General features: G+C 47.7%; 3 protein-coding genes across 7 annotated transcripts in view; 1 reads left to right on the top strand and 2 right to left on the bottom strand.

Annotated features, from left to right (window-relative positions):
• LOC137847965 (ubiquitin-associated protein 2-like) overlaps positions 1 to 20,250 on the top strand; it is a 113,780-nt gene that overhangs the window by 10,485 nt on the left and 83,045 nt on the right. For 4 of the 5 annotated variants that reach the window (XM_068666710.1, XM_068666708.1, XM_068666709.1 and 1 more), the window contains exons 8-12: positions 472 to 655; positions 2,936 to 3,002; positions 4,286 to 4,481; positions 5,732 to 5,823; positions 6,690 to 6,740. In XM_068666710.1, the coding sequence (XP_068522811.1) occupies positions 472 to 655; positions 2,936 to 3,002; positions 4,286 to 4,481; positions 5,732 to 5,823; positions 6,690 to 6,740 (590 nt within the window). The remainder of the gene's footprint in view (positions 1 to 471; positions 656 to 2,935; positions 3,003 to 4,285; positions 4,482 to 5,731; positions 5,824 to 6,689; positions 6,741 to 20,250) is intronic. The other variant, XM_068666707.1, reaches the window with a different exon arrangement.
• On the bottom strand, positions 10,246 to 12,281 carry LOC137847973 (interferon-like). The gene has a single exon (XM_068666724.1). It carries the CDS (start codon positions 12,137 to 12,139, stop codon positions 11,564 to 11,566), a length of 576 nt encoding a protein of 191 aa, XP_068522825.1. The 5' UTR covers positions 12,140 to 12,281; the 3' UTR covers positions 10,246 to 11,563.
• LOC137847980 (interferon) lies at positions 16,623 to 17,252 on the bottom strand. The gene has a single exon (XM_068666730.1). The coding sequence runs from the start codon at positions 17,196 to 17,198 to the stop codon at positions 16,623 to 16,625; it is 576 nt and encodes a 191-aa protein (XP_068522831.1). The 5' UTR covers positions 17,199 to 17,252.

Genomic DNA, 20,250 nt, shown 5'->3' with positions numbered 1-20,250 from the left:
TTTATGTGCCCTTTGTACCCCAGCAATACAAATCTCAGCCGTCAGTGGTGCAGTGTAGATTGGAGTGGAGAATTGGAGTTGTAGGTAAACTTTGCAGTGCTTTGAAGAGTGCAAACACACACATTCAGTTTGCAGAAAGGGATTGAAGTCAAATGCAAATAATTTTGAAATGAGGATGGACTTAAGAGCAAAAGCTAATAATCAGATACTGGGAGTTAAAGCATAGAAGACTAGTTTACTACATGTGTAGAAGTAAATATTATAATTTTGTAAGTGAAGAGCTTAAGGAGAAATTCGTAGTTCTGGTGCCATCTGACTTTTCCTTAATAGCCAGATTCTTAACACTGTTTCTTGTTCTTAACAACCAGATTTTTGCAAACCAAGGGTAGAATATGTAGCGTTCCTGAATACAGGTTGGGAGTCAGGTATGCTGGAATTTGTCTCTGAATGCCTCTTTTCAACTCATTGCAGCTACTTCATCAGTTCCAGTGTCTAAGACAGAGCCTTCTCCTTCACTACCTTCTGCTGGTTCTATGCCTAGTGTGGTGCCCACCACTGCTTCGCTTCTGCCTTCAGCATCGCAGCACGTGGCAACGTTGCCCAGCTTGCCTCAGTCCAGTGACTTGGCCAGCAGCTCACTTTCCCAGTTAAGCAGGTACGGTAGGAGTTGGGGTGACCTGTGAAGGGAGTAGTGTTCTGGGGAAAGGGCAAATATAAGGGTGGCTGGCACTGGGGCTATCAGCTGTCACGGTCCCCTTTTTTGGCAGTAACTGGAATTCTGAAAGATCCAGAAGAGGATGTTTCTGTTTGCAAAGTAATGTTGGGGCAGTGCTGCCCTCAAATTTTTATGGCATATAAACACCTCTGTTTTTCAAGGGGCTATTGCTTCAATCATACCAGCTAAATTAGCTAGTTCTATTTCCCCCATTTTGCTTTCCCTACTTTGTGCAGTATCTGGACAAACACACTGCCTTACATTTGAAGTCATTGCTTTAAGAGTTCACTTTCTGCCCAATTTTGAAGTACTGTAGTTTCATTTACACCTGTTTTTTCTCAAAATTAAAAAAAAAATATCTGTAAGGACAGTGTGTGTCTCTTCTTTCTAAGACATTTCCATAAGACACATTGAAACGTCTGATTCCTAGAAGTTCCTTCAGCACAGTTCAGCTCATTTACTCTTTAATATTTCTGTCCCTGTTACTTGAGCTTTGTCCTCCATTCTGGGGTTGTACTGATTAGTTAACTTTCTAATGCTCACCTTTGTATGGTATTTGTTAATAGTAGAAACTAATTTGATGGGATATCAGTTTTATTTCTGTTTCCCATCTGGGGTACAGTTGATTCTTTCGTACTAGCATTTTCTGTTGAATATAATGGTAAATGCGGCAGCTAACCAGAATTATTCCATTCATATTAGAAAAATTCTCTTCACGTTTGTTGAAAATCTGTGCATGTTGGTAGAAGTTTTAGTTGGAGGATTGTTAACTGTTGGGCAGATACCGAGTGTCATGACAAGATGTTGCCTGAACTCCAGGCATGTCTGACTTCATTGTGCTGGCAGCTGTTGTCTGAGTCCCTGCCATAGGTCAGATAATGAATAAATGAAGGCTTCTTGCAAGGGAAGGGGGGGCAAGGAGATGGTTTAAAACTGTATGCTGGACTCAATCATTTCTTGCTGCCTGAAGTGGTGTCATCCTATTTTCTCCAGATGGGGAATAGTTTTAAAGGCTTGAAGGAAAATTAATCTGTTGAAACTGCCCAGATTTATTGTGGCCCAGCACCTTGAAGAGCTTGTGACAGAAGTCTTTGCCCTTAAATTAGGGCATATGATTTAGTCCAGAGTTTTGTTAAAAACACTGCTCTGTTTTCTTGTGGCTATTTCCATGGAGAATATTAAAGTACATGTTGTTACTAGGATCTTTCTTGCTTCTGATTCACATCATGAGCTATATGAACACCAAACCATACATGCTTTGTATGGGTTTGTTTGGCTTTGTTCAGTGTTCATTTGGTTATTTTGCTTATTCCTATTGTACTTTTGTGTTTTTTTGACCTTGAATGTAAGGTAGAACTTGTAAGTGTAAAAGTTTGAGAACCAGTTCATCACTTTTCAAGGAGACATTTTAAGAGCTTTGAATTATGAATAAATGTTGGTGCTGCTGTTACTGCCTCAAATTCACAGGCCTGGCCAGCTAGGGAAAGAAGTGATGCTAATGCAGAGCTGCTTCCTGAAATCAAGTTATCTGCAGATGTTTTTCATCAGTGTATTCCTTATTCTCAAATTTTACAGTATGTATAAAACTGAACTGATTGTTCTGATTCATCTTCTGAATAAGGAAAAGGTTTTTAGATGTAGTGGTGGTATGATTAAAGTACTAGATTTTATGTAGTAGTATGTCTAATTTTCCTGCTTTCATAGATGGTGTTTGTTTTTATTTTTTTTGAGCCTTCTCTTTTGTAGAGAGTATGGAGACTGTTGGCAGAGTTATAGAGCATGTACCTTACAGTTACGGTTAGCAGGACTAATGAAATACAGGTTAAAACATGAAAAGCGGTGAATCAAATGAAAGCACTGCCTCACCCAGCACCTGTCCCCTCTGAAACCCATCAGCAGTTGCTCAGGGAAAGAATAAGAAACAATCCATGAGTTACGTGGAACTCTCTGGTGTATTCTGGTTTTGGAATTTACATGACTTGGAAGCATTGTATAATTGCTGAAACTTGTTTTTTCTAAAAATGTAGTAAACTGATAATTAGAAATGATTGGTGTTTATCATGTTTCTTGTTATTAATATTTTTTATAATTTTTATTAAAAAGTAAATAGTCAGATATTTAAAGAAAAATTGCCTATAGGGGTGTGTGTGCACATACAGTGTGTATGTGGTTTGTTCTAGGATAAATTAATTGCGTTAATTCTTCGCAATTTCTTTCTAGCTCCCTTTCCAATCATCAGAGCAGCCTCTCCCCTGCCTCAGTGTTGTCTTCAAGCACATCACATGCAGTAAGTCCTGTTTGCATTTCAACAGATGTTTGGCATATAGTCAGTGTTAATCTGATGATTAAGACCCTCTCTTAAAGTTCATTGTGTCCCAGTACACCAAGAACTCAAAGAGGTTTATCTCAGGAGAGAAGGAATGGTAGCCCTCTAGTGGTAAAAAGATAGTCATTACTACTTGTGATTTGTACTAGATTAAGAATTTAGTATTTGAGACTGGCCAGTTGTACAGCTGCAGAGAACATTTTTGTGCCAGGAAGAGGAGATGGAGTAAAGAGAATTCCTTGCAGCAAGTGTGTTAAAAATAGAATTGGCTGTCTGAAACATCTTCAAAAGGTGGAGTGTTAGCGATCTACAATGGAGAGGTTAGCAGGCAAATTGTGGGGTGATGGAATAATATGTATCATGACAAATGCTTCGTGACAGATTATACTGGAGCTTACTATGTGACATTGTTGTCATGTGAGTAATTTGAGTGAGGCAAATGGTATCAAATACAGTGCTGTAGGTGAGGTTACACAAATGGAAGCCAGACACTGCTTTATTCTGTGGTAGTGTACTTCTGTACAGTCCCAGTTAGAGTGTGCCAATAGGCTTCTGCTCTTCTTTATCCGTGTATTTTTAGTTTGTAGTGCTTCATCCTGACTGAATTCATAACTTGAAAATTCACGTTTAGGCAAATGTCCTTCTTACCTGTTGTGGGAGCTGTTTTAGCTTCTGTGTATTGATGACACTTTTGCAAGTGTGATCAGCTTGTACAGTAAAGGCACTGTATTGTGCTGGATTAAAACCAGGAACTCCTTTATGCTCATGTGTTCCTGTAATGTATCTGATCTGGGGTGGATTACCACGTTGAATTTGTTGTGGGGCATTGCAGTTGTAATATTTCAAATTCCACAAAGTGCATTCAGGAAATGACAATAGCAGAATCTTGTACTCTGGAAAACGTTGTCTTCTGGGAGAATATAGTTTAGTTTATATAATAAGAACTAGCTTAAATGAATAGACAGTCAAAGGGCAGAAAATAATGCAATGGAAGGACATTTGAGTTTTTGCAATACAATTCTGTGATGATATAGCTGCTTATTTTAAACTTTCTTGTAATTTTCTTTGAATACTTAAAAATGACAAGCATGCGACTTAGTTGCTTGCTTGGTACATAAATAATGCATATACTATCAAACATTCTCTTGCATGAGCTGCTGTTACTTAAAAGATTTTTTTTCCACAGCATCTTCCACTGTGGTTTATATGCTCTGTGATCCTCATTCTTTTTGTCTCCTTTCTAGCACACTAGTGTTGAGAACACAACTTCGCTCCAGCCCTCAACAACCTTTTCAACTGCTTCAACCTCAGCCACTAGCACCACCTCTTCGGTTGTCAGCATGGCAAGCAGTATGAACACTACAAACAGCCTTGGCCTGAGCGTTACCAGTGTGTCTATACCAGCTGCTACCACGCGGGCAGCTCCCTTAGTGTCTTCAGGTTCGCAATATTAACAGATCACATGGATAGACAGAGGACTTCAGTCTGCAGGGCTGTCAGTTGAGCATCTCACCAGCAATAACTATGCTAAGAAATCCACACTCCTGACTAGCATTTTCAGCATGCTTTACTTGCTGGCTTTTAAAATAAAGTTGCCTGCTTTTGTGTATTTGAAGTATTTGTTAGGGTGTGATGTGGCATTTATATAGCACAGTCTATGTCCAAAGAGCTTTATAAATAGACACCAGAGCAGTTCTCGCTTCAAGTTTTGGACTAGAAGACTTCTTGCCCAGTTTGTATTCCAGGTTATGATCTGCTCTTGGCTGTCAGTTCACATTAGCTTTCCTTTCAGTCTTCTCTGTGACTCGAATTCATTTGGCAGTATCAAAGTATACTGCAGTGTCCTCATTATCATGTGTCACGTCCCTGCTGCCACATCTGCAGAGAGGAAAAAAGCTGTCTGATGTGTGGGTTATTCCACAGCAATAATCACTTCTTCCAAAGCAAACACTGACAGAGAAGGTGGGGAGGCTTCTTCCACTGAAGTGGAAGCAATGCTCTATTTCTCTGTTGCTTTTCTAATCAATGTAATCTGCTAAAAGGAAATTCTGTGGAGGGAAGTGAATGATATAAATATTAAGATCAAACTAAAATGCACGAGAATTTCTCATTTCCTATTCTCACTCTTTGTAAATGAAGCATATGACTGGCCAAAGTGCCTTTTTACCCTTCTGCTTCCTAGCTCTGCTTCATAGAGGCACCTGAGACTGTCTCCATTTTCTTTATTTTCCCAAATGCAATAAGTAACCCACAAAAAGTATACTGGCAATATTTAGTGCTTTCTGGTCTGTTGCTGACAGCAAAGGGGAAATGTGTTGACAGGGCAGAAAATGAAACAAAATGATTCGCTCTCAGATCAAGACCAATGCCTATGTTTTACCTTCAGGAGTGGACCAAGGAAAGAAGTTCCTGTAATTCCTGTAATCCACTCAAAGTAAATGACAAAATTGGACTGTTTTCTGCAGGGACTGTTTCCAATTTGAAGTAGTCTGCTTTCTCTTCCTTTAGATATGGTTCAACTTTTCAGGCTATTTTGAGCATTTTCATCAATTAGCACTATTTTTTTCTGTGTAGTTCTGTTCTTTAAAAGCCATGGAAGTGCAGCTGCCAGGGCTCATGAGCTATGTTGTCTCGGTGCTGAAGCCTTTTTTCTAAAGGCTTGTTAAAGTGTCTGTATTTTGGTTCTACAGGCAAAGCTCCCCCAAATCTGCCCCAAGGTGTACCGCCCTTGTTGCATAACCAGTATATTGTGGGACCTGGAGGACTTCTGCCTGCCTACCCAGTAAGCAATTTAAGTGTACCTGTCCTTGTTTACTTAAACCTTGGTGCAAGTGGGCCCTCCAGACCTGCTGCTGTCTATGCTAAGGCACTTGTGTTGTCATGTATTGCACTTGGAATTCTTCTTCCAAATGCTGAAGAAATGCAGTCTATTCAGTGGGAGTTAAATGTGCACAGAAAATTTCAGAATTGGTCTAGCTGCTGTCAAAGCTGAGCATGTCTTCTGTTATGGTTTTTGGTTGTATAAGGTTTTACGCCTTTCCATTAAATTTAAACTTATTCAGGTTTGTGTTACTGGAATAGACTTACTGTAGTACTGATTGAACTGTGCCACATGTCCTGTCTGTCATTGTTAGAAAAGTTGCATGGAGATTTTTGATGTCTGACCAGGATCAACATCTCATTACCTAATTTTTGAATTGGAGACTGTTCGAACTGCTTTTCTTGTTACATTGAATGTGAGGGATGAGTTTTAGTTCGCTTGTTTACCTACTTGTTATGTCTTTAATTGTCGTACTCTCGGAAAGAGTAATTGCAGAAAAGGCTTTTACTCCTAAATCTGAATGTCCAGTAGATATTTACTAATTCATGAATGATACATCTGTAAAAACAGTATTGAAGACTGGACAGTCTAAATAAAAAGCTCTCTTCAGAGAACTGCTGTCACCTGAAAACAATATTAAAGTGACAAGCCATTTTAAGCTCTACTAGCCTTACAGATCTACAGTGCTTCATGTTTAAAAAAATACAACATATAGACATACACCTTTAACGTAAGCTTGTCCCAGAGCAAACTGTGTTGAAAGCCCCAAATTTGTCAGCATCAGAGAAAAGAGTTATAATGATGTTGTATTTTTATCTGTCTTCAAGCAGATTTATGGTTATGATGATCTCCAGATGCTTCAATCCAGGCTGCCAATGGTAAGTAAATAGCTTGGTTATTTCATTTTAAGCAAGTTGTCTTCAGTATTGATCCTCTGTCCAACACAAATTGCTTTGCTCAGGGGTGATTAAGAGCTTTTCCTTATGTTCTGTCATTTGAATATCCACAAACAGTTTATTTAGGTGATGCAAATAGGTATGGAGAGATTGAAAAGACAGTTTGCAGGTGGACAAAATGTAACAAAGTCTTTTCAAGTCTATATGAAATCTGAGCATGAGCTTCTCCCTTAACAAGGGGTGGGCTTGAACAGCAAGGTGTTGTACATAAATTGACAGCTACTGGGTGCATCTAGCAGGTTGTTGAAGCTATTAAAGCTGGAGTTCTTCGCATGCATTGTGGCAACGAATACATTAGTAGGTAAGCTGCAGGAGAGGAAGCACACCATTTTCTTACTTAGCTGAACCCAGAATATAAATAACACACTAGAGGAACTTGAATCATAGGTAGTTAAATTCACAGGTAACCTCACCCTCAATGCAGAAAGGTGAGGAGTTGTTTCCTCCTACCCCAAAACTCGGGTAAACAACTCAGAAAGGTTGGTAGTATGTAACTGAGAGAAGTTGAAGGATAGATTGATGCACTGTATCCATAAAGGCGAAACTGGAGCAATGAGCAGTGATCTGGAAAGAGTATTGTTGGATGAAGGCTGTAATTAAGCAAGTCAGTACCAAGTTGTCCATGTGGAATCTGAGGGTTAGCCAAATGGAGTACAGGGATGTCCCAGACAAAACCCTGTCTGTCCGCTCATCGTTAAAATGAAAGGAAGAGTAGGCCACAAGTGATAATGTGGTTAAGATTTGAAAATGTTCTACAAAAAACACTTAATGATTCAGAAGAACCAGTCTGACAGATAACTGAATTGAGTTAGGAGAAAAAATATGGATGATATCTAATAATAAATACTAAACTGAGGGGGAAGTATTGCCAGAAAAAATAAAAAGTGAGACCCAAAATAAAGTATCTGGTAATGAAAAACAGGTAGAATATTTACTGTAATGAGCAAATCAAGGCTATGGAAAAAGTACTAGTACTTAGCTTCAGAAGAAGCTTCATACCTGTCAGACAAAGTAGAAAACTGACTGTTCTGTTATTTGTAAGTTGTCCTTATATTCAGCAGAAGACCTTAAATTTAGGTCTAATATAAATAGCACACAATTATTTGGAAATAAGCAATGAATGTTTCTGAAAATCTTTTGTATGAGGATGTCTTAATTTCTAGTAAAAGTTTTTTGAAACCCAAGAAAGTTGCAGTGAGGGCAGATGAAGCCATACTGAGATAAAAGGAAAGACCTAGCTAAATGAAGACCTACCTGGCAGCTTGCTATCAGTTTGGGAGAAAGTTATGGGATGGTTGGAGAAATATAGCAGGTGTGTCACACAAATTGAGGTGAAGCTATTAACAAGTAAGAAATACTGTAATGAATTAGGAAAATGACAGTATTGGTATTAAAATAAGAACATGCTTGGATAAAAAAAACAACAACAAAAAAAAAACAAAACAGCCTACTGATAGACTATGACAGGTCTGTACTGCAAGGAGTGTTAGGAGTAGGTTCATAGTTCTACACCAGACACACTCCCCACAGAACAGAACTGCTGACATGTTTGTGATGATGTGAGTTCATTAAAGACAAAGCAGTGAAACTAGAAATGTGGGAAGGCTCTCCTCAGCAAGCATGGGTGGAAGAAGTGAGGTGAGGGAGCAAATGTTTGAGCTGTAGCTTGGGTTCAGCGCAGGAGAGCAAGAGGTGTGGGATTTGCTGGGCTGAGGTCAGGGTGTGTGCCTGAGGCTGCTGTCACACAGAATGTGTGCTGTCCGAGCCTTTGTCTTGGCCAGTGGCTGTTGTTTGCAGGTAGTATGTTTGGGATCTCCTGCCTCACCCTTACTTGTATGGGCGTTGTTCCAAGGTTCTTGCTGGAAAGATGGTGTAGTTGGGTTTTCCCCTGCTATTCCCGTAAAGGCAGAGGATGCTGTTAAAGGAGACGCAGTGGAGATCTGGTGCTATAGGCTCTATTTTGTGAATAGAGAAAAATGAGTTAGAGAAATAAGGTAGCAGAGAAGAGCGGTTGCTGGAAATGATGCAGCAGCTCCTAAGTGATTTTTATGAAGGTTCAGGCAGGCTGACTCTGAAGTTGAAAGTTGAGTAAGAGACAGTGTCCGTGTCAGCTTGGATCTTTGGGGGTAACCCCTGCCTGTAGTTGACAAGGAATGGGGTACCTATGCTGTCATGGTGGTACGAGCACATCAGTGAGGCTGCTCCTGTTTCAGGGCAGCACTGGAATTAGTTCAAAGCAGCTGACCCCAGCTGCCAGCCTGGGCTTGGTGGGGGAGAATAAGGCTTGTGCTGGGGATCTGTGTGTGGGACTGTGAAAGCACATCTGTCTGTTACCATTCCCTGCTGTGCCTGTTAAACATGTGACTTTGATTAAAAAATATATATATTTCAGAAGTACTATTATTTTCCCTGTTGTCTGTTTACTTCTGTTTCGAAATAAAGTCAGGCAAATAGATGAATACTCAATCAAGTTGTAGAGTCCGAGTCAGTTCTTCACAGGGGTTGGCAGACTTGAGTGAAGGATCAGAAGTTCTGAGTGAGTGGTGCAGCAAGTACCACAGGTACATGGTGTGCAGCAGGGTGTTGTGGTTGCTGAAGATGCTGAGGTTGTAGGAGATGAGAAGAGCGAGAGTGAGCTGTGCAAGCTTATGGAGGCTGAGAGAAGCAAAAAGGTGCTGGGTGCATGGGGGTGGTAGCTGCAAGGGTGGGGGGCATAGAGAGAGTGAGAATCAGGTTTGGTGAGGATGTATGTGTAAGAAGATTTAGTTCAACCATTAAGTGAGTACTAAATCCACTTGTAAGCCCCACCATTAAATACTGAATATGTGTGATTCTTTAAGACCTCCGAGACTGGTGACTCAACCACTTTGCTGGGCAGCTTATTCCAATGATGCCCAACCCTTTCAGTCATGAAATTTCTCCTAATTTCCAGTGTAGACCTCCCCTGGTGAACCCTAAGGCCCTTCTCCCTCTTAGTGCTTTGGAGAAGAGCCCTGTTCTCTCTCTTGGCTGGTGGAGTGGTGGGTGTTTTTTGTGGTGTTTGCAGGGAGGGATGTGAAAATGGTGGGGAGAAGGTTCTGGAGACGGTTTGCCATAGATGATTTTTTTTCTATTTCTTGTTTCCCTTTTGACTTTCTGGGGGATGTTTGTGTCATAGCTTCATTGAAATTTCTCTTTCTGCCCAAGCCTTCTTTCGGTTTCCAATCCCATAGTGTTAGGTTGTCTTCTTTGGACTACTGACGTGTTGCCTGTGGTTTCTGTTGTATGTGTTGATGTTTCTATTTGTCTTTTCCAAGTATTGTGAAGTTTGGTTCTTCGATGGAACCTAAGGGAGGTGTCCAGTGTCACCATTGCTTCGTGGTGGTAGTTTGAGAGGAGATGGCTGTGGGTGTAGGTCCTTGGTTCCTGAATATCTCTGTATGAGGAGCTTGTGGAGGCTTAAGTGTTTGGAGCTGCTGTGAGTGTGTAGGAAAGGCATTTGCTTTGGGAAGAAGGAAAAAGGGTCATTTTGCTTCCTTCTTGTACACGGAGTTGATGTTGCCATTCGCATACCCTCAGACACCAAGTCGTGTGGTTGTTGCTTTCTGTTCCGTGTGAGCTGTGGCGCCTGCAGAGAAGGAATAGTGCCCATAAGCTGTGTGTATGGCAAGGGTCTTGTTGTAGTGATGCTCGAGCCCTGTTCCCCTCGTTCTTTCTACCACTTGGGAAGAGGTGAAGGATGAGGCTTCCTGAAATGCTAGAATTGTGGGATGGTTTGTGTTGGAAAGTACCTTAAAGCTCACTCTGTCCCAACCCACTGCCATGGTCAGGGGCACCTCCCTCCAGAGAAGGTGCCCAAAACCCCATCCAGCCTGGACGAGAGCAGTCACAGGGATGGGGCATCCCCAGCTTCTTTGGGCAGCCTGTGCCATTGCATCACCACTGTTACAGTAAAGGATTTCTTTGGAACATGTAATGTTAGTTTACTCTCTTTTAGTGTAAAGCCAGTATCCGGTGTTCTTTTCCTCCACCCTCATAGAGTGTGTCCCTCCTCACCTTCCTCATAGGACGCCCCTAGTTATGGGATGGCCTCTACCAGGTCACGTAGCTGCCATGGCTGCAGGAGTGAGGCTGATGGGGGAGGTGTTTGGCAGGACCTCAGACATTTTTGTCCTGTGGGATGTCAATGGTTTTTGAAGAACGGGAGGAAGGGAGCTGTTGGTGCAAAACTGTTGCCCTGGGAAAGGTATCAGAAGTCAAGACAATACAAACTGTTTCTGTCTGCCCTCATGACCTTGAGAGAGTGACCTGCAGGTCCGAGCAGCACAGCAAGCAGCACGGACACAGACAAATGGTGTGCAGAAGGGTGCTGTGGCCCATCGCCAGTGCATCCAGCTGAACATCGAGTAAGGGTGGCATGGCTTTTCCTTCAGTGCAGCCGGAGCGTGGAGCAGTTGTGGAGGCTCTAGGGGAGAGGATTAGGGGCTGGCTCCAGCATGCTACAGTAGCCTTCTAGTCGTGACCCATACCAGTTGTGGTACCAAGAGGGACGGAGAGAAGGGAATAGATGGCCCCATCTTTGTGCCCATGTGTGGGGTTCAGTGCGGTCGTTGTGTGTGGAGTTGGGCTGCCCCTGTGGGAGGTTCTGTGCTCGTGAGAAAAGAGCCTCTGTAAAGTTTCTAGAAAGATTAAGTTAATTTATTTTCAATAAATAATTGAAAAAATAGATAAATAGAAGGAAGGGAAGAGTAAGTAAGGGGCTCCTCTTAGCGCAAGGTGCGGGTGAGGCGGTGGATGCGCTGGAAGCAGGCGTGAGCCTCGAGGCGGATGTGGTCCCATGCGCAGGGGCTGTAGGTGTGGTTCTGGAGGAAGTGTTGGATGCAGCCGAAGTACTTGTTGATGCTGAGGTGAAGGTTGCGGGGCCCTCGCCTGTGGAGGCGCGCGGCGTCGGCTGGGAAGCAGCGCTCGAGGTGGTGGATGTGGTGCTGAAGCTGGTTGAGGAGGTCGTGGCGTGCGGTGTGGAGCCAGTGCGCGGGGGTGCTGGGGCTGCTGAGGGTGTCGAAGAGGTGTTGGAGGAGGTGGAGGGCGGTGTGTGCGGCTTGCTGCGTGTCGTTGGTGTCCAGGAGGGTGTCCGGGAAGGAGCAAGGCGCGTGTTGCTGCGGGCAGGGCTGTGTGGGGCTGGGAGCCATGTCGCGGAGGAGCTGGAGGCTGTCCCAGGCGAAGGCGCTGTTGTGGAGGCGCAGGGGGCTGCAGGAGAAGGCGTTGGCGGGAGGCGTGAGGAGGAGCAGGAGGGCCAGGGCGCTGTAGATGGCTGGTGGTGGTGGAGCTGATGGCCCAGGCATGGTGGCTCTTGGGTTGTGCTGGGCAAGAGCCTGTTGGGGCTGGGTGGTGCTGGTGCTCGGGGTGCTGGCGTGTGTCGAGCTTTATGCAGTGCGGCATCTTCCTTTCCCTTCGTCGCTTTCGTGTCATCGAGGTGCTTTCGGCTGTGGTTTTCAGTTTGGGGTGGTTGTGGTTTGAGGGGAAGTGTGTTGTTGGGGTTGCCCCGAGCACGGTGCGCGAGCTGTAGGTCCTTGGCTCGTGTTGTGATGGATATTTTTTGGCATATTTGGAGGCGGGGGAGTGAAAGTGGTTTTGAGAAGGCAATGCTGTGGGGAAAGGTGTGCCACAGATGTTGTGCTTGTTTCCTATTTCTGGTTTCCGTTTTGTTTTAAACGAGCATCTTTGCGTCATAGCTACACTGAAATTTCTCTTTCTGCCCAAGCCTTCTTTCACTTTGCAACGCCATAGTGTCAGGTTGCCTTCTTTGTACCACTAATGTTTTTCCTGTGGATTCCCTTGTATGTGTTGATGTTTCTCTGTCCTTAAGTATTGTGAAGTTTGGTTCTTCGATGGAACCTAAGGGAGTTATCTGGTGTTACCATTGCTTCGTGGTGGTAGTTTGAGAGGAGATTCTTGAGAAAGCTGCAGCTACCATGAGTCCTTCGCTCAGGCTAGTCTTCTGTGGACTGAACCAAGGTTGTTGGTGGTTTGGTGTGTAGGGAAGTGCGTTGGTGAGTTTCCCCCGAGCCTGGGACAGGTTTTGGAGGTCCTTGGCTTTTTTTTGGTGTTTTGTTTTGTTTTTGTTTTTTTGATGAGGAGGTTGTGGTTAATCTGTCCTTAGTGTTTGTGTGGGGGATGTGAAAGTCTTGGGGAGAGGGTGCTGGCGCAGCTGTGCTGCGGATGTGCTTTTCGTAGTGTTTCCCTTTTGGCCTTGAGGGAGAGTAGTTGAGCGTTGGCCAAGAGTGCTCTTCCTTCCGAGGTGCACTTTCCCTATGTCATGGCCTAGTGTGAGGTTTGGGTTTTTTCTTCTTGGTCTTCTTTTGCCCGTGTGTTCCGTTTTTCCTTTCAGCTCAGTTGTTCATTGCAGGTTTCGATGTGTTTCCAGAGTGTGGGGTGTTGTGATCTGCTTGGTGCGAGTGCCTTGCTGTAGGCAGGAATTGTTGGGGGAGAGGTGTCCCTTGTGTTCCTGTGCTTAGAGTGTCCGTCTGGATGGAGCTTCCCAAAGGCGTCTGTGCCTTGTCCTTGGTTGGATCACCCGTATCTTGGGTTTGTGTTTGTGGTTGTTTTTTTTTTTTTTTTTAGGATGGGGCGGGAGTTTGTGGTAGCATGTCCTGCAAATGAAAGGACCCCCAAGCATCATGGAGTCATTGAGGTTGGGGAAGACATCGAAGATCATGTAGCTGAACCCTTAAGCTTGTGTGAAAGTCCAGCAGTATCCCTTGCCATGAAGTCCTGAATGTAGGCGTTTCTTGAAGACCTGGAGGGATGGTAGCTCATCAAGTCCATCTTGAAGTGTGTGCAGAGAGGGCACTGCATTGTCTGTGGTGCTGTGCTTGTGTTGCTGGTTGTATTGGTCTTGTTTTTTGGTGGTCTGTCTTTCCCCTTTGTTTTGCTCTTGGTTATTTGTGAAGCAGTAGAAGGGCAAGGAGCTCTTTCCTCTGTCATGGCGTGTAGGCGTTTGTTGGTCCTTGTGGGAAGAAGGCTGTGAAGAAAGCTGTGAATGTGTCAGGAGGCAAGAAGAAGCGTAGAACCATGGTATATGGTGCGTGTGAAGGGGCCCTCCAGGATGGTGTAGTCCAAGTCGTGGGTCCGTGCAGGAGGAGCCCAAAGTGTGTATTTGTGAGAGCCTTGTCCAAGCAGTCCTTGAGGTCCGTGAGCACCTCCCTGTGGAGCGTGTTGCAGTGCCCAGCTACGTTCTCTGTGCAGAAGCTTTTCCAAAGAGGCAGCGTGAGCCTTCCTTGTGGCAGCTCGGTGCCGTTCGCTGGGGTCCTGTGGCTGTCCCCAGAGAGCAGAGCTCAGGGCCTGCCCCTCTGCTCCCCTCGTGAGGGAGCCGCATGCCGGCATGAGGCCTGCTGTTGTTGGCTGAACAAAGTGAGGGACTTGATCCACTGCTCGCACGTCTTGCCCTCTGGACCTCTGCAGGTCTCCGTTTCCCTCCTTTGGAAGTTCTCCAATAGCTTTATGCCCTTGTTTTGTGGTACCCAGAAGTGCAGAGGGTGCTGGAGGTGAGGCTGCCCCAGAGCAGAGTGGGACAATCCCTTCCCTGGCTGGGCCTGGGGCCGCCTAGGAAATGGCTGGCCCTTTTGTCTGCCAGGGCATGCTGCTGGCTCCTCTTGCACTTGGTGTTGACCCAAAGGCTGAGATGTGTTTCTGTGGGGCCGCTGTCCGGCCTGTGTTCCCCCCCGTGTGTCCGTGAAGGCAGGGTTGCCCCGTCCCCGGTGCAGCCCAAGGCAGCGCTTGGTCTTGGTGCCCGTGAGGTGGTTGGCGAGTGCCCAGCCCTCTGGTTTGCCAAGAGGTGCGTGCGAGGGCTCTGTGTCCTTGCGGGAGTGCGTGCCTCCTGCGAGTGTAGTGTTGTTGGCTAAGTCACTCGTTCTGCCTTTGAGTCCTGCATCCAGGTTGTTCATGAAGGCACGTGAGAGAGCCGTCCCTGAAATGTCGGCCTAGGGCATCCCGTTAGTGACTGGCTGCCAGCCTGCTGTAAGGCCGTTTAGTGTAAGCCTCTGAGGCCGCCTTGTCTGGGGGTTGCTGTCCTCTCATCCTGTGTACTCGTGGAGCAGTTTGCTGTCCATTTTGTCCGGAAGGCTACTGTGAGAGGAAGTATGGAAAGCTTTGCTGAAGTGAGTGACACAGTCACGGAATGTGAGGGATAGAAGGGACCTTGACCGATCATCTAGTCTGTTCCCGCTGCCGGAGCAGGAAGACTGAGATCACGTCGCACAGGAGCGCATCCAGGCAGGTTGTGAATGTCTCCAGAGAAGGGGACTCCACAACTCCCGTGGTCAGCCTGTTCCAGTGCTCCGCGAGCCTCACGGTGAAGAAGTTTTGTCTCATACTGACACGGAACGTGAGGTGTAACGTGAATATTCCAGCTTGCACCCATTGCTCCTTGTCCTATGTGTAGATAGAGCCTGGCTCCATCCTCCTGACACTCGTCCTTCCCGCATTGACAAAGATGAATAAGGTCACCCCCGAGTGTGCTCCTCTCCAAGCTGAAGAGAGCGAGCTGCCTCAGCCGTTTTTGGTAAGGGAGATGCTCCAGTCCCTTCATGGTCCTCGTGGCTCTGTGCTGGACTTTCTCAAGCAGTTGCGTGTCCTTAGTTGAAGTAAGGGTCTGAGAACCGCAGAGCATATTCCAGATGTGGTCTCAGCAGGGCAGAGTAGAGGGGGAGGAGAGCCTCTCTCAACCTGATAAGCACAGCCCTTGTAATACGCCCCAGGATGCCTTTGGCCTTGTTGGCCACAAGCACACAACCCCAAGCTGGCTGGTGGTCATCGTGCTGTCCAGCAGGACCCGCGGGTCCGTTTCCCCTTCGCTGCTCTCCAGCACGACAGTCCCCAAGTTGTGGTGGTGTGTGGAGCTGTGCTTGCCCAGCTGCAGGACTGTCCACCTGCCCGTGTTCTATTTCATTAAATTTCTCCCCAGCAAGGTGAAAAGATGAGGTTGGGTGGTGTGCCTTGGTGAGGGATGTGCGTAATGTTGTCCCGAGAGGAGAAGCTTGAGTGACAGAGGAGATTCCTGTCGTGCAGCCGTGTTGGCTGTGAGCAGTGAGTGTGTCGTGCCCGCGAGCGTGCCGTGCGCCTGGCCAGGCGCGAAGGCCACGCTGCTCCCTGGCCGTGTGGGTCGGGGTAGGAGAGCGGGCAGCGGGCTGTGGAGGGGCTTGTTGTCTGAGGAGCGGAGCGCTGGGTTTTGGGTGGTGTTGGTGAGGGCGTCAGTGGCGTGGCGGAGGGAGAGGTTTGCGGTGGCTGAAGCTGTGGAGGTTGTAGGAGAGGAGGAGAGCGAGAGCGAGCTGTGCCTGCTGTGCTGACGGAGGCTGGGAGAAGGAAAGGAGAGAGGTGCTGAGTGTGTGGGGGTGGTGGCTGCGAGGGCGTGGGGGGAGAGAGAGAGGGAGAGGGACTGTTGGCAGAGGTGTCCCGGGCTGGGCCAGGCCGGGAGAGGAGTGAGCGAGACGAGTGTGGTTGGTGGGGTTCTCCCGAGATGGTTGAGTGGAAGCGCCTGAGCACTTGAGGGCTAAGCAGAAGCGTAAGGCTGGAGCTGAGGGCATTGTCCAGATGCCCCCGGGCCAGAGAGAGGGCTGCCGTAGGACTGGGCAGGTTCTTAGAAAAGGTCTTTATTTGTTTTGCATAAATAGTTACTAATAAATAGATGAGAGGCATGGTTGAAATAAATAGTTAAATAAGGAGGGGGTGGGTGGTGTTGGCCACTGGGCTCCGGTCAGTTCTTGTCAGCGTCCCTGTGTGGTGGGCGAAGGGAGGCATGAGGGCAGAGGTGCGCGTGTGGGGCTCCTCTTAGCGCATGGTGCGGGTGAGGCGGTGGATGCGCTGGAAGCAGGCGTGAGCCTCGAGGCGGACGTGGTCCCATGCGCAGGGGCTGTAGGTGTGGTTCTGGAGGAAGTGTTGGATGCAGCCGAAGTACTTGTTGATGCTGAGGTGAAGGTTGCGGGGCCCTCGCCTGTGGAGGCGCGCGGCGTCGGCTGGGAAGCAGCGCTCGAGGTGGTGGATGTGGTGCTGAAGCTGGTTGAGGAGGTCGTGGCGTGCGGTGTGGAGCCAGTGCGCGGGGGTGCTGGGGCTGCTGAGGGTGTCGAAGAGGTGTTGGAGGAGGTGGAGGGCGGTGTGTGCGGCTTGCTGCGTGTCGTTGGTGTCCAGGAGGGTGTCCGGGAAGGAGCAAGGCGCGTGTTGCTGTGGGCAGGGCTGTGTGGGGCTGGGAGCCATGTCGCGGAGGAGCTGGAGGCTGTCCCAGGCGAAGGCGCTGTTGTGGAGGCGCAGGGGGCTGCAGGAGAAGGCGTTGGCGGGAGGCGTGAGGAGGAGCAGGAGGGCCAGGGCGCTGTAGATGGCTGGTGGTGGTGGAGCTGATGGCCCAGGCATGGTGGCTCTTGGGTTGTGCTGGGCAAGAGCCTGTTGGGGCTGGGTGGTGCTGGTGCTCGGGGTGCTGGCGTGTGTCGAGCTTTATGCAGTGCGGCATCTTCCTTTCCCTTTGTCGCTTTCGTGTCATCGAGGTGCTTTCGGCTGTGGTTTTCAGTTTGGGGTGGTTGTGGTTTGAGGGGAAGTGTGTTGTTGGGGTTGCCCCGAGCACGGTGCGCGAGCTGTAGGTCCTTGGCTCGTGTTGTGATGGATATTTTTTGGCATATTTGGAGGCGGGGGAGTGAAAGTGGTTTTGAGAAGGCAATGCTGTGGGGAAAGGTGTGCCACAGATGTTGTGCTTGTTTCCTATTTCTGGTTTCCGTTTTGTTTTAAACGAGCATCTTTGCGTCATAGCTACACTGAAATTTCTCTTTCTGCCCAAGCCTTCTTTCACTTTGCAACGCCATAGTGTCAGGTTGCCTTCTTTGTACCACTAATGTTTTTCCTGTGGATTCCCTTGTATGTGTTGATGTTTCTCTGTCCTTAAGTATTGTGAAGTTTGGTTCTTCGATGGAACCTAAGGGAGTTATCTGGTGTTACCATTGCTTCGTGGTGGTAGTTTGAGAGGAGATTCTTGAGAAAGCTGCAGCTACCATGAGTCCTTCGCTCAGGCTAGTCTTCTGTGGACTGAACCAAGGTTGTTGGTGGTTTGGTGTGTAGGGAAGTGCGTTGGTGAGTTTCCCCCGAGCCTGGGACAGGTTTTGGAGGTCCTTGGCTTTTTTTTGGTGTTTTGTTTTGTTTTTGTTTTTTTGATGAGGAGGTTGTGGTTAATCTGTCCTTAGTGTTTGTGTGGGGGATGTGAAAGTCTTGGGGAGAGGGTGCTGGCGCAGCTGTGCTGCGGATGTGCTTTTCGTAGTGTTTCCCTTTTGGCCTTGAGGGAGAGTAGTTGAGCGTTGGCCAAGAGTGCTCTTCCTTCCGAGGTGCACTTTCCCTATGTCATGGCCTAGTGTGAGGTTTGGGTTTTTTCTTCTTGGTCTTCTTTTGCCCGTGTGTTCCGTTTTTCCTTTCAGCTCAGTTGTTCATTGCAGGTTTCGATGTGTTTCCGGAGTGTGGGGTGTTGTGATCTGCTTGGTGCGAGTGCCTTGCTGTAGGCAGGAATTGTTGGGGGAGAGGTGTCCCTTGTGTTCCTGTGCTTAGAGTGTCCGTCTGGATGGAGCTTCCCAAAGGCGTCTGTGCCTTGTCCTTGGTTGGATCACCCGTATCTTGGGTTTGTGTTTGTGGTTGTTTTTTTTTTTTTTTTTAGGATGGGGCGGGAGTTTGTGGTAGCATGTCCTGCAAATGAAAGGACCCCCAAGCATCATGGAGTCATTGAGGTTGGGGAAGACATCGAAGATCATGTAGCTGAACCCTTAAGCTTGTGTGAAAGTCCAGCAGTATCCCTTGCCATGAAGTCCTGAATGTAGGCGTTTCTTGAAGACCTGGAGGGATGGTAGCTCATCAAGTCCATCTTGAAGTGTGTGCAGAGAGGGCACTGCATTGTCTGTGGTGCTGTGCTTGTGTTGCTGGTTGTATTGGTCTTGTTTTTTGGTGGTCTGTCTTTCCCCTTTGTTTTGCTCTTGGTTATTTGTGAAGCAGTAGAAGGGCAAGGAGCTCTTTCCTCTGTCATGGCGTGTAGGCGTTTGTTGGTCCTTGTGGGAAGAAGGCTGTGAAGAAAGCTGTGAATGTGTCAGGAGGCAAGAAGAAGCGTAGAACCATGGTATATGGTGCGTGTGAAGGGGCCCTCCAGGATGGTGTAGTCCAAGTCGTGGGTCCGTGCAGGAGGAGCCCAAAGTGTGTATTTGTGAGAGCCTTGTCCAAGCAGTCCTTGAGGTCCGTGAGCACCTCCCTGTGGAGCGTGTTGCAGTGCCCAGCTACGTTCTCTGTGCAGAAGCTTTTCCGAAGAGGCAGCGTGAGCCTTCCTTGTGGCAGCTCGGTGCCGTTCGCTGGGGTCCTGTGGCTGTCCCCAGAGAGCAGAGCTCAGGGCCTGCCCCTCTGCTCCCCTTGTGAGGGAGCCACATGCCGGCATGAGGCCTGCTGTTGTTGGCTGAACAAAGTGAGGGACTTGATCCACTGCTCGCACGTCTTGCCCTCTGGACCTCTGCAGGTCTCCGTTTCCCTCCTTTGGAAGTTCTCCAATAGCTTTATGCCCTTGTTTTGTGGTACCCAGAAGTGCAGAGGGTGCTGGAGGTGAGGCTGCCCCAGAGCAGAGTGGGACAATCCCTTCCCTGGCTGGGCCTGGGGCCGCCTAGGAAATGGCTGGCCCTTTTGTCTGCCAGGGCATGCTGCTGGCTCCTCTTGCACTTGGTGTTGACCCAAAGGCTGAGATGTGTTTCTGTGGGGCCGCTGTCCGGCCTGTGTTCCCCCCCGTGTGTCCGTGAAGGCAGGGTTGCCCCGTCCCCGGTGCAGCCCAAGGCAGCGCTTGGTCTTGGTGCCCGTGAGGTGGTTGGCGAGTGCCCAGCCCTCTGGTTTGCCAAGAGGTGCGTGCGAGGGCTCTGTGTCCTTGCGGGAGTGCGTGCCTCCTGCGAGTGTAGTGTTGTTGGCTAAGTCACTCGTTCTGCCTTTGAGTCCTGCATCTAGGTTGTTCATGAAGGCACGTGAGAGAGCCGTCCCTGAAATGTCGGCCTAGGGCATCCCGTTAGTGACTGGCTGCCAGCCTGCTGTAAGGCCGTTTAGTGTAAGCCTCTGAGTCCGCCTTGTCTGGGGGTTGCTGTCCTCTCATCCTGTGTACTCGTGGAGCAGTTTGCTGTCCATTTTGTCCGGAAGGCTACTGTGAGAGGAAGTATGGAAAGCTTTGCTGAAGTGAGTGACACAGTCACGGAATGTGAGGGATAGAAGGGACCTTGACCGATCATCTAGTCTGTTCCCGCTGCCGGAGCAGGAAGACTGAGATCACGTCGCACAGGAGCGCATCCAGGCAGGTTGTGAATGTCTCCAGAGAAGGGGACTCCACAACTCCTGTGGTCAGCCTGTTCCAGTGCTCCGCGAGCCTCACGGTGAAGAAGTTTTGTCTCATACTGACACGGAACGTGAGGTGTAA

Source organism: Anas acuta, chromosome Z (assembly GCF_963932015.1).
Source record: "Anas acuta chromosome Z, bAnaAcu1.1, whole genome shotgun sequence".
Classification (NCBI taxonomy): domain Eukaryota; kingdom Metazoa; phylum Chordata; class Aves; order Anseriformes; family Anatidae; genus Anas; species Anas acuta.
The sequence above is the reverse complement of the archived record's forward strand: the minus strand, read 5'-3'. Positions and strand labels throughout refer to the sequence as shown.